This window comes from Anas platyrhynchos, chromosome 1 (assembly GCF_047663525.1).
Source record: "Anas platyrhynchos isolate ZD024472 breed Pekin duck chromosome 1, IASCAAS_PekinDuck_T2T, whole genome shotgun sequence".
NCBI lineage: Eukaryota > Metazoa > Chordata > Aves > Anseriformes > Anatidae > Anas > Anas platyrhynchos.
Window position 1 is genome coordinate 178052743 of NC_092587.1, and position 13698 is coordinate 178066440.

At 42.8% G+C, this 13698-nt stretch overlaps 1 protein-coding gene across 1 annotated transcript; it reads left to right on the plus strand.

Moving 5' to 3' along the window:
• The first annotated feature begins 10472 nt into the window (after positions 1 to 10472).
• NUDT15 (nudix hydrolase 15) lies at positions 10473 to 13698 on the plus strand. Its single transcript, XM_072032551.1, has 3 exons — positions 10473 to 10712; positions 10819 to 11009; positions 11220 to 13698. The coding sequence occupies exons 1-3, from the start codon at positions 10561 to 10563 to the stop codon at positions 11363 to 11365; spliced, it is 489 nt and encodes a 162-aa protein (XP_071888652.1). The 5' UTR covers positions 10473 to 10560; the 3' UTR covers positions 11366 to 13698.

A 13698-nucleotide genomic window follows, 5' to 3' on the forward strand; every position in this document is an offset into this window, starting at 1 on the left:
CAAGTTGTGCCAGGGGAGGTTCAGGTTGGCAATGAGGAGACATTTCTGCTCAGAAAGAGCAGCCAATCCCTGGGGGTGTTCAAGGAGAGGTTGGATGTGGTGTTTAGGGACATGGTTTAGTGGGTGACACTGGTGGTAGGGGATGGTTGGATCTTGTGATCTTGGAGGGCTTTTCCAACCTTAATGATTCTATGACCCAATATTTTCACATTTTTATTTTGAAACCCGCCTTTAATTCCCTAGCATTCCAGACTTTGTACCTGACACCAAATTAAATTCTGCCTCGTGCAGCTTACAGCTGGGTCTATGCTTTTACAAATTTGCTTGTGTATGTTTACTGTCCTTGGATTATTTTACTAACAACCTTTTGCAGGAGACAGAACCCTCTGCAGAACCCAGTGAATAAACCTTGTGAGTCACAGGGAGACAAAACTTCTTCTTTAAGGGAAAACATTTCTTAGGAAATAAAATTAATGTTTAAGAAAACATTAATTCCAGGAAACCAGAGTGAGAAATGTCCTCTGTTAACAGTAAAGGACAGTAATAAGGAAAAATGCAGTTATTTCCATGCATTGTGAATGCCAAAGCTAAATCTTATCTCGAGGAATGCTATGACTTCTGTATGAATGAATGCTATGAGTTTTGTAACTGGAATTACCCACTAACCAGACAGGTTGCATTTTTTCTTCTGAAACTGAAAGTGCACAATAATAGTTTTTATTTAGGCAAGTATTGCAAAAGACAGAGTAGCAATAGCTTCTTGTCCTCTGCTGTCTGCACATAGTGTTACTGTTACCTGTTAGCATTGTGGTGAACCCACAGAGAGCTTAGGTCTGCACCTCTTACCTTCAGACATTCAAGGCATGAGCATGTCATTGAACCTGTAAGGAACTACAAAATTTTGATACGCCATCCAAAGTTTTTCAAAACAGCGAACAAAATCTGAGACTTCTCCTTGGCAAATGACTTGCCTTTACCAAGGGAAAAAGTACTTAGTGTCCTTTCACCACCAAAATAACCAAAACACAGGCTTGCCTGTGGCTCTGTGTGAGAAACAACAGTTGTTTGGTTTGTTTGTTTGTTTGTTTGTTTTTACTGATTCTGCAACTGCTTGTCTTATTTTTCTTAGTCATCCCCCTTATTTTGGGACAGTGGGACCTTCCACTGTCCCCTTATCTACTTAACATACCCCCCACTGTTATGTCTGCACAATATGCAAGGTTAGTGGAACTTTTACTGCAAAAAACACAATTTTAATTCTCGTATCTGTCACAGGCCATTTCTCGTGTGACATATATTTCCCTATATCAAACATCAGGAAATCTTACAACTCTGGGAGACTTTCTGAAATGACCCTCCCCACAGAAAGGGGAAGAAGAGCATGCAACAAAGTTTACAAAGACAATGTAATGGGGTTTGGCAAAACTGAAAACCTGAAACGAAGAAGCCCAAAGCTACAGTTCAGAGACCAGTACTGGTCAACAGAGCAGGCTGAGTGAGGTGATCCTTCCTTTCAGCTCAGCACTGGTGAGGCTACACCTGAAGTAGTGTCTGGTTCTGGGTTCCACAGTGCAAGAGAGGCCTGGACATACTGGAAAGGGTTCTTTGTAGGGCCACCAAGATGACAAAGAGACTAGAGCACCTCTCCTGTGAGCAGAGGCCGGGAGAGCTGGGACTGCTCAGCCTGGAGAAGAGGAGGCTCAGGGGGATCTCACCCAGGGCTGGGAATCCCCACAAGGAGGGCGCAAAGAGGCCGCAGCCAGGCTCTGTTCAGGGGTGCCCAGCACCAGGATAAGAGGCAATGGGCACAAACTGGGAGACAGGAGGTTCTCTCTGAACACCAGAAAGCATTTCATTATAATATGGGTGGTGGAGTGCTAGAATAGGTTGCCGAGACAGGTTGGAGACCTGCTGGTCTCCCTCCTTGGAGATCTTCAAAAGCCACCTGGACATGGTCCTGGGCAATCTGCTGTAGGTGGTGCTGCCTGAGCAGGGGTTGGAGCAGGTGACCTCCAGAGGTCACTTTCAAGCTTAACTATTCTGTGATTCTGTGAAACCGTACTTACACCCTGACTCAGTTGCTTGCTACTGCAAGAAATTCGGAAAAATCTCTCTGGGCTTATAATTCATTCTTGCCTTTGAGAAGAACTGTGAGACCATCATAGTACAACTCCTACTGTATCTTCTCACTACCAATGACATCTTCCAGTTACGCTGTTTGAAGGTTTTTATCTTATGCATCAAAAGAAGAAATGTTACATTTTCTTGCATTATTAAAGGACTTCTGGGAAGCGTATGGCATCTACTGTCATTGTGTACAGTCTGAAAAACAGATGTATGGAGAACTTTAATAATTTGGATGTTGCACTGTCAGCTGTGAGAACTGGCCTAACTGGGATTTGTTGTAAAAAATCACGAATTTCTGTCTCTGCTTTCTGATCACTGATGCCATCATCTGGCTCAGACTGTCAGTACAAGGTGATCTGGAGCTTTGCAACTCAAAATAAATAAATAACATAACATAAAAGGACAATTCTTGGAAATGACATCTTCACGATTTCTTTTCTTTCTTAGAGAAACAAGAAAAGATAACGATCTTGGCTACAGCTAGGCCAAGCAGTAGGTCAGCAAACATCTTTAGCTGCTTGACTAGCCAAGGTCACAGGGAAAAACCTGACCTGAAGCAAAGTAAGAAAAATTCTTCAGAGGTGTCTACAGTGCTTTACATAGCATGTCTTGCAGCCAGTTAACTCTCTATGTGTTGCTGGCCTGCAGGACTACTGTTAGGGATAACTCTGGACAAATTCCTAAAGGGAATCTCAGGAGCATCTAATAACATGAAATTATTCACTGCAGCCATCTTCAGTATGAGCAGGATATTCCATCTGTCCTTCCAATGCCTGTAATACAGAAAGGCAATCCCACGTCCTTCCATGAAGGTGCTATAGTGTCTGTCCTGCAAAGGGTTCTGACATGGTCACCTGTGCTCGCAACAGACATTTGTACACAGTCTCAGCTCTGGATGGGTGCAATTTTCTAAAGAGGAGGGTATGAGCATTAAGCAGCAGAGGGTTAATGCAGCAAAAGGGTTTTGTTTGCAAAAGCGATTCTTCACACAGTGCTTAGTTAAGCTATGCAGCACCTTGCCGTGGATACTGCAAATGATGGAAGTTCACATGGGCTCAAGAGGGGTCTTTATAAGTTCAGAGAAGAGAAATAAGAAAAGCTTTACTAAATATTCAGAAGCCACCTTTGCACTGAGAAGTCACTGAGCTGCAAATAGCTGTAGAAGAGCAGTCAAAAGCCCAGGCACATTTTCTCATCTATTCTTTCAGAGATCCACTTTGGACCACCAGCTACCCTTGATAGATTTTTGTTTTGAACTAATGGACATTTTTATATTCTTCTGTCTCAGTCTGTCCTGGCACTGAATACACACAGGAGATTTATAGAAGCTCGAGCATAATCCATCTTTGCCAGCTTCCAAGTTGCCCAAGGTCACTTAAAAAGTTAATAGCAGAGCTACAAATAAAGCAGACTTGTCTCACCACCTACACTAGTTCTGATGGCTCAATCTCGTCTTTCTACACCAGAGCAAAGAAATTAAAACAGTAAAGCAAGCAATTAAAGCAGTAAAACACTTTTTTTTACACGTGCACACCATTATTCTCTATAAATCATTGTGAAGACTGTGACCACTTTGGGGCTGACAGCATATCTTAATGAAAAGAGTACTCTTAATGCAGCCAGATATAAATGATAATTCCAGCATTAATATAGAAAAGAATATTCTGTTTTTTTAAAAAGTACAGGAGTTAGTTTATGGCAGTCAGTGAAAGTTATAGGAATAAACTCCTTTTGCTCAGGCAGGCCCTTTCTGAAGTACAATATCAAAAGCAAGGATTTTCTGTTCCTTGTCTGTACAATAAGGAACTAGGTAAAGTAGGAATCCTTAAAGCTCTCATAAATCCTGATATGAAAATGTAATGAAGAGCCATTGTTTGGAGATTAACGTGAGGCCAGGATTGGGGAGATTTATCCAGATCATAAATGTGTAATAAAGGTAAAATCAGGGCATAGGCAAAGATAAAGCAGGTTAACTTTTGCAAAAATTCCCTTCTTCACTTGGAAATTCTTAAGAAGAAGGATTGTTTGTAGAAATTCCAGTATTTCAGCTGCAGGAAAGCAGTCTTTATTTCTTTTCCTTATACAGTATTCCTCATAGCTTCCTTGCTGGTCACTCCACCAAATCACTAACTACTCTGACAGGCCAGCGGCACCGTACAGATACTGTGAACCCTTGCCTGTTTTTTCCCCAAGATTTCCTAAGAAAGACATTCTCTGGCATTATCTATTCTACAGCTGTGCAAAAAGGAAGAGACCAAGCTTAGAGACAAAGCCTGGACAGGAAATCAGGCCACATGGTACCTAACCAGCAACCCCTCTAAGTCAGCCCATCTTTCATTTTCTTCCACTTCCATAAGCTCTGGCAGGCAGATCAAGTTCATTTCTCCTTCTGCAGTGAAATCTAGATAAACATCACAGCATTAAACATGAAGCTTTACCATAATAACGCACTGACTACACCTTCAGGCATGAATCCTAAATTCTGGACATCTCCAGATCAGAGATACATAGCTCAGGGTCAACATTGATTAGGGTATTGAGTTCATGCTAAGTAAACTCTCTATTTTTTTTATTTTTATTTTTTATCTGGTTGGTTGGTTGGTTGTTGTGTTTTTTTGTGTGTGTGTGTGTTTGTATGTTTTGTGACAGAGTTTAAGCAAAACCTGCTTTCTCACCAATCTTCTTTCATTTTCCATGATTACAATTGAAATGCATTTGTTTGACTTTAGGAAGTTCTGGACGGAGACATACAAAGTATCAGACCTGTAGTATACTGAAAGGAAAAATTATTTGACAAGCAATTAATTGTAATTATCAATATAGGAGTATATTTGCTATTGCAGAGAACTAGTATCGAGGAAATTAAAATCTCAAATTATAAGAAAGTAAATTGAAGCAGACTAGATGCATTGTCAGAAATCTAGAGTTATCTCTAGTATTGCTGTCTGTCACATATGTATAAGGGGGAAAAAAGAGTGGATTTGAGAGTCAAAAGACAAATTTTTCCAAGTGGAAGTGCATCTTGGCTTGCCAACTTGCATGACAAACTATTAAATAGCAAATGACACCTGTCAGCTACTCTGTCATGTTTTACACAAGTAATGATAGGAATAATAAAGAGTTCTGATATATCTTGGAAGGATCTGGGTTCTCTTCTGCGAGAGCAAAGAGCAAGGATTGTTTTACTGATGTAGAACTAGACTCTAGTAGAGAATCCTGTTTTATCTAAAATCTCCAAAGCACTTACTGCACAATAACCCAGGAAAAGATTGCCAGCTTCATGCAAGTCTCAACTTATAACCATGGTAGAAACATTTATGTTTGTTGAATCAGGACGATTTAATGATTGAATCTAAATGGGAAAGGCAACAACAACAAACTCCATTTGGTTTCTCTGCTTGTTTTGCCCACAGCAGATACTATTTTACTTTTGGACTCCCATATACGAGAAATTAAACATATAGGTAACATTAGCATAGGCACTTTCAAGTATAAAGCTTTGCAACCTTTTTACTATAATGCATGCCTTGAGTGCAATTTCATGTTTTTAAGATAGCAAACTTGAAGAGAAAAAAAGGAAAAATGCCGATCATGAAATTCTAATAAACATGGATATCAGATACTCTCTCATCATCACCATCTCTTGGAGGGACCTGATGATAGTTTATTAGATCACGTCTCAGCTTTACGGAGTGTATGAGGATTTTTTTGACTGAACACTCACTTCTGAAGGTGAGTTAAATGCACCTGCTTATACTGAACATGGCAAGGGCATAGTCCCGATTTTTCATTTGAGGCAAAACTACCTCCCAGTTCTGACAGGTGAAATCATTATTTAAATCCAAAAGTGCAGACCTTTTCCCAATTTTCTGTATTTTTGCAAGTACTGAGTACGTAAGTTTTTCAGAAGAAATCTTATCTGTTGCCAGAGTAGAATTACACAATAATTTAGGTTGGAATGGCCAACTGCTCCAACCCCTTCCGCTCCCCTCATGGCACTCTTTGCTTAAAGCAGGGCCAACTTCAAGCAGATCACTCAGGGCTATGTCCACTCGAGTTTTCGGTATCTCCAAGGTCAGAGATTGTGCAGCCTCTCTGAACAGCCTGCTGTGGTGCTCTACTACTCTCACTGCCTCTCATCCTATCACTCTACAATAGCAGATCAAAGTAAGTCTCCAGGAGACTCACTTGAGCTCTCAAATCCAAGGACTGCTCTCGCTGCTGTATTAGGTGGGAGCCAACTCTCTGCACAGTAATATCACAGAACAATAGAATATCCCAAGTTGAAAGGGTCATAAGAGTCATTGAGTCCAACTCCTGGCTCCACACAGGACCACCCAAAAATCAGACCATGTGTCTGAGAGTGTTGTCCAAACACTTCTGGAACTCTGGCAAGCTTGGTGCCATGACCACTGACATGGGGAACCTGTCCCAGTGCCTGACCACCCTCTGGGTGCAGATCCTTTCCCTAACTCCCAGCCTGACCCTCCCCTGTCCCAGCTCCATGCCGTTCCCTCGGGTCCTGTCGCTGTCCCCAGAGAGCAGAGCTCAGCGCCTGCCCCTCCGCTCCCCTCGTGAGGGAGCTGCAGGCCGCCATGAGGCCTCCCCTCAGCCTGCTCTGCTCAGGGCTGAGCAAACCCAGGGACCTCAGCAGCTCCTTTGGGCACTGACAGCTTTGTGCCCTCCTTACACCGTGGCACCCAGGATTGTCCTGTCCCAGGTGCAGAATACAGTGCTTGTTAACCTTCATGTGGCTGGTGATTGCCAGCCCACTCATTTGCCAAGATCTCTGCAAGGCCTCTCTACCCTCCACAGAGTCAGCAGCTCCTCCTAATTCAGTATCATCTGCAAACTTGCTTGCTATGCATTCCAGTCCTGCACCTGGGTCATTTATAAAAACATTGAAGAGAACTGGCCCCAGAATGGAGCCCTGAGGAGGCTCACCAGTGACTGGCTGCTGGCCTGACATAACCCCATTTACTATAACCCTTTGGGTCAGATCCATCAGGCAATTGTTCACCCAGATAAAGTACAGGATTTTAAGATTTGCATGTGATAGGAACTTGGTTATGTTTCAACTTAAAAAGAAGGTACCAAATATTTCCTAAGTTTTGGTGCTAATTTCTATCAAGGTGCAGCATGACAGTAAGGGATGATTTATATGTAAGGCTAAAAGACGACAATTTAGTAGAAGTGTGATGAGATGTCAAGATTATGGAATAAACACTGAAATATTTCTGATACAGTACTAGTGATGAAGCAGTTAACCACGTTACATTTTAATTATATATAATATATATAATTTCAGGATAACAACTATCTACTTGAATGCAAGTGAGGGAGACTTCACACATCTTTCAAGCTCATGTTTCAGCCTGCTGGGAGGACTCTGATGTAAGGCACTGCTGTTACATTCCACCCAGCTGCTCAGTGCCAGCTTTGCAATGTAAAACTTTTAAACATAATCCCTGTGCCTTCCAGGTCATACTTCTGCTAAGCGAATGAGAACATATAGTAAATTCCACAGCTCGGGAACCGCACGCGTGAGAGTCTCAGAAGATGGATGATTTCTGTTCTGTACAGTGTGTGCTTTTCTGCCTTGGTTTCTGCATGTGCGCTTTTAAGGAACGGCTGCATAGTCATTTCAATCCGACATAAATCTTGCCTGTCACTAACATGGTTAGTTCCATCATTCTTGTTCCCAGCTGCTCGTATTCTCTGTGCCAATTCAATCATTCATGTACCTGAGCTGTAAATCATATCAGGGAACCAATCCTGTTAAATAATAGTCTTTTTTTTTTTTTTTTTCACAGTTTGCTGAGTTAGGTTTGGCTTCCTGCTATGTTTAATCTGATCTACTATATTCTATCCCCTCCTTGTGCTGCCCAAAGCATGCTGAAAAACAATTTCACCAAAATGGGATTTTTTTGGCAGCCAGATTAGTTCACTCATCCGATTCACTGCACAGCCACTTCCCTAACAGTACCAGGATGAGGAACACGGAACAAGTGCTTGGGTCTGAAAACCAGGTGCCTCTTTCAATAGTAGCGCAGACCCATGCTGGTTTAAATACAGTTTTAGCTATGTAGTGCACATCAGTACCGTCAGGTGAAGTATTAATAAACAAGATTGCAAGAGCACGTAGATCATAGTCTTGCAAGCTTTTCTGCATATTACTAAGGTAGAAGATGCATTTTGACTTTCTTATTCTTGGTTTGTTCTCATCTCTTTTATACAGTGGATGTCCTTTCACCATCACACTAAATACCATTCTATAGTTCTTTCATGATCTGTGCAAAACCTCAGAGATATTTTTTTTTCTATTTCCAAAACTTCCCAAAAAAATCTGTTTTGAAGCCCTGCAAAGGAAAGGACATGTCCTCCCTGTGATCAATAGACTGCTAGAGGGAAGGGGGAAATCTTAGCTCACTGACAAATAATCCAATTGTTTATAAGGACAATGACAAATACTACAGATGTTTATAAGGACTTTTGACACTGTCTCACACAACATCCTTGTCTCTAAATTGGAGACACATGGATTTGATGGATGGACCACTCTGTGGGGAAGGAATTGGCTGGATGGTTTCACTTGAAGAATTGCAGTCAACGTCTCAATGTCCAGCTGGAGATCAGTGATGAGTGGTGTTCCTCAGGGGTCAGTACTGGGACTGGCGCTGTTTAACATCTTTGTCAGCGACATGGACAGTGGGATCGAGTGCACCTTCAGCACATTTCCTGATGGCACCAAGCTGAGTGGTGTGGTCGACATGCTGGAGGGACGGGATGCCATCCAGAGGGACCTGGGAAGGCTTGAGACACGGGCCTGTGTGAACCTCGAGGTTCAACAAGGCCAAGTGCAAGGTGCTGCGTCTGGGCCAGGGCAATCTGAACCAGATGATCTGTAAGGTCCCTTCCAACCTAAATCATTCTGTGATTCTGTGTTGATTTTCTTTTGGTTTGGTTTTACATGTTATACATATAATAAAATATTTGTAAGAAATGGCATCCTGCTACCATTCCAACAAGCATAACAAACATACAAGTATTTTTTATAGGCTAAATGGTATGAGCAGAGTGGTAGTGGGCCATCCTCAAACTCATTTCTAAATGGTGCTTGGAGTAAGATACATGAAAATGGTTGACATTTGACACAAATACCATTTTGATTCTTGTTGATGTAGTGCTGGTCTTTTAATATACTCTACCAGAATTAGCTTAATGGAGGAGTCTTTTTTTTTAAGATTATCATCTTGTCAACACGCAAATTACATAGCTGACTGACATTTAACCTGGAGAATAAGACACTCAAGTTGTACTGGAAGACAAGATATAAATGAATGAGCTCAGTTTACAAAGCCACTTAGCTTGGGATTTTGCTGTTTTTTAATTATTATTATTATTAATGTACTAATGCCTGTCATTCAGTGTGTGGGCTAAACAAACATTACAGCTAAATAAAAGAGCCAACTGCTGTTAAAGGGCAGCCTTACTTCTAGGACAACCCAGCCACATACTCCTGACATTTCCAGCGTGCCAACACGGGGACTCGCTTGATGCCAGACTGATCCAGTTCTGGCAACTAAACAAATCCCTCTAGAAGCAGTGACCAATTTTCAGTCAGTTTGGCCACATGACCTTCATAAATAAATAAAAATGTATCTATAAAAATGAATTTCAAAACCTTACCAAAAAAAAATAATATATATATATATACATATCTATATATATGTTGAAGTCCTGCAAAGATAAAGTACTTCACATTCTTGTTGTGATAAATATGCTGGTGAAGGGGAAAATCTTAGCCTGGCAAATATTGCAGTTGTTTGTAAGAAACATAAGTTAAATAAATATTTTTTTTCCTTATATGCTGTATAGTCATTCTGGAAGAAAAAAAGAAGGAAAACGAAGGTAAAAGTGTTTGCATGAACAGATTTTAATTTCTTATTCGATTTTATTAGTAAGGAACTGTTATTCTGCCTAGCTATGGCTGTAATTTTGTTTTAAACGATTTCTAATTGACCCTCGTCCAGCTGAAACCATGGACTCATGTATCAAGCCACTTCATTTCGTCCAGATCTTGAACTGGAGAACATTTGGCACTGATTGCAGTAGGTGGATGTGTATGCACGTGGGATTTTCATGTTTGTTTTAGGAAATTTTAGGAAAGCCCTCATTTGCCTGCCTGGGAAGCTTTTTAAGTGTTTTTTGCTCAACTCCCCGCCCTTGATCCGTGAGAAGGAAGCCGAGGGGCGGCCGTGCGGAGGCTCCGCCTCAGGGAGCTTCGCCCCTCCATGTGGGGGAGCGCATGCGTGCACCCAGGAGGAGGAGGAGGTAGAGGAGGAGGAGGAAGAGGAGGAGGAGGTAGAGGAGGAGGAGGAAGAGGAGGAGGAAGGGCGCCATCTCCTCCCCCCCCCTCCCCTCACTGCTCCCATGGGCGACGCAGCTCAACCCCCGCGGCCAGGCGTCGGCGTCGGGGTGGTGATCACCAGCCCCGCGCACCCCGGCTGCGTGCTGCTGGGCAAGAGGAAGGGCCGGCTGGGCGGCGGCATGTACCAGCTGCCCGGCGGCCACCTCGAGTTCGGGTAGGGGGCGGCGGGGAGCCGGGGGAGGGCGGGCACGGGCACGGCCCCTTCATGAGGGAGCCGCCGCCGCCATCTTCACGGCTCCCCCCCGATTCCCCTCCCTCAGGGAGAGCCTGGCCGAGTGCGCCGCCCGCGAGGCGCGGGAGGAGGCGGCGCTGCGCGTGCGCAACCTGCGCTTCGCCTCCGCCGTCAACGCCGCCTGCCCGGCCGCCGGCTACCACTACGTCACCGTGCTGATGAAGGGGGAGGCGGAGCCGGGGGCGGAGCCGCGCAACAGCGAGCCGGACAAGAATGAGGGTGAGAGGGGCGGGGGCGGGGCTTTATATAGGGGGCGTGGTCACGTGGGGTGGGCGGGGCTACACCGAGTGGGCGTGGCCATGCGGAGTGGGCGTGGCCAGCGAGAGTTGGCGCGCTGGGGGGTGCACACCCCGCCCTCCCTGCATCCCTCCCCTTTTGCTCGTTTAATTTTTTATTATTTATTTATTTATTTTCTTCTTTTTTCTACAGGATGGGAATGGGTGAAGTGGGATGAGTTCCCCCCCGCGGAGCAGCTGTTCTGGGCGCTGCGGTGCTTGAGGGAGCAGGGCTACAACCCTTTCAGCGAGGAGCTGGGTCACCTGCAGGGGTACACGGGCAGCCACCAGCTGGCGTAGGACGGAGGTGCTTCATCTTTACCCCGCTAGCATCACCCAGGTGAAAACAGCACCCTTAGTACACCCAAAAACTGCCCGGCGTTCCAGCCCATCCTCCCCTGTCATCATTCCTTGAGGGCGAGCAGTTCAACAAACATTGTTAATGATTCATGCTTTATTTTCTATAAAAGTCATCATGTTTTATCTGGTATGTCTTCATGGAGATGGATAGCCCTTTGGAAGTCACCCAAACCCTGCGGAGAAGCTTGGGAATGGTTACAGCGTCGTGCCTAAATGAAGGTGATTTAAGCCACTGTCCTGCTTTCTGTGTAAAGCTGCGTGGTACATCGTGCTGCTTTCCTCTCATTATAAATCTTGGGCCAATTTCTAAATTTTGCCTCATATCCTGACTTCAGTTAACATACTGTCAACATCCATACTGAAGAAAAATCTCATTTTCCAGAGAATACCTCATTTTCATGCAGACAGTTGAAAAACACAGTATTATGAACACAAAAAGTTGCCCTGGCTGGTAGGGAATGAAGATTCTCTGACCCTTCCTGCCACTGCCTTTCATCACAGAGGGCTGTTGGTAACCTCAGTGACATGAGAATTCATCTGCAGAAGTGTTAAAGATATCTGTGGTTGATGTTCACTTCTGCCCATAGAACTTAACACCTTACTGGAGAGGTGCCTACAGTGTTCTGCCAGGCTGATGTAACTAACACTGTGAAAACTAATCTCATTTATAGCTGTAACTACGTCAGACAGGTGCACTTCTCTGCTGAATAGGATTGTCACTATTATACAGTATGGTTGGGTGTCATTCTTTACAGCTACTGAGGCTTGATAGAATTCTTAATTTTCAGCATGATATGAACAGATGATTAAATTGGTAGAGAAGGAAGGGACATATGTGCATACGCACACAAAACCAATGAATTTAAATGTTATTTTTCTACCATCTAACACAATTTGATCTGGTCATTAGGATTTCAGCCATTAATTTTAGGGTAAGGATGGACTACAAATAAAAAAATCAGAATTGCTTTCATCTTTTTCTATTTAGGGTTCTTTTGGAACACAGTTTTTTTTTCCCATTAAATATACTCATTGTAAAAATGATCTGAGATGCATTTAATTTCTTTTAAATAAACAATATTGGAAGATTAAAATTGTCTGAAATTGTGAATTGGCTCGTCAATTCTTAAAGGAAATGAGATTGAATGGTTAAAGCTTTTCCTTACTTTACACAGAGCTATCTCCATTTAAGAAAGTTTTTCTCCTGTGAAACAGGCAGAGTGATACAAAGTACAAGGGTGCTGATGATGATTGCAAGGCTCCTGTGTTGAATTCAAAGCATTAACTATGGGCAACTTCCCTTCCAACAGATACAACGTGAAGCTAAGAAAGTAGCTGTGGTTAAAAAGCAGTTTTGAAATGGAAGATATCAGTGAAACTTTCTTCACAGCCCTATCTTTGTACAGAACATTTTTTCTGTTGAATTCAAAAGCGGAGATTTTCCTCCCAAAAGCAACTTAATGTACACTGAAAATTATTCTATTCAGCTGTCAACAAAGAGGCTGTAGGAAGAGCAGACAGATGTCCAGCCCATCTGTCCCAAAGAATAATGGAAAAAAAATAGTAATTCAAACAATTTAGTGCTGTTTTAAATTTTAAAAGGTATCTAAGTCCTGATGGGAAAACCCAGGTCACTGTAAAATCGTTTGTATTGCAAATAATATTTTGTTACAGTTAATGGCTATATTCACTCCATGTGTTGTAAACAGGCAAGAAGTTTCTGAAATTAGGACAGATAACATCTCCATATGTCAATTACTGTATCCTTGCTAAGCGGCCTGATTAAATGACAGCACATTACCACAATCAGTTGTCAACAATCCCCGACTTGCCTCGTTCTGAATGCATTTTGCATCTGTCCTTCCCGCACCACACACCCTCCCACACACTCAAAAAATTGATGCTTGGTCTTTCTAGCTCTTCAGACTTGCTCCTTTCAATTAAATTCTAGGTTTAATTAGATTTTTGGTACATTTAAGCAAGTGAGTAACAACATGCCATTAAACCTTTGAGGTTTGTTACATTGCTTGTCATAGACAGAATTCACCTGAGCTGTGGCATTAGTTACCCACCTTTCAGAAAAATGCTGCTGAAGAGTAAGTACATAGTTTGGAGCACTGATGCAATGAAACTTTATCTAGGATGCAACCCAACAGCCAAGTCTCATTTTATGTACTGAAGTGGCCAGTGGGAAGAGCTGACTTCTTACCTACTTCATAAATGTAACTCACTGGTCCCATTTAATCCTTTAATAAACAACCCAGGAAAACGTG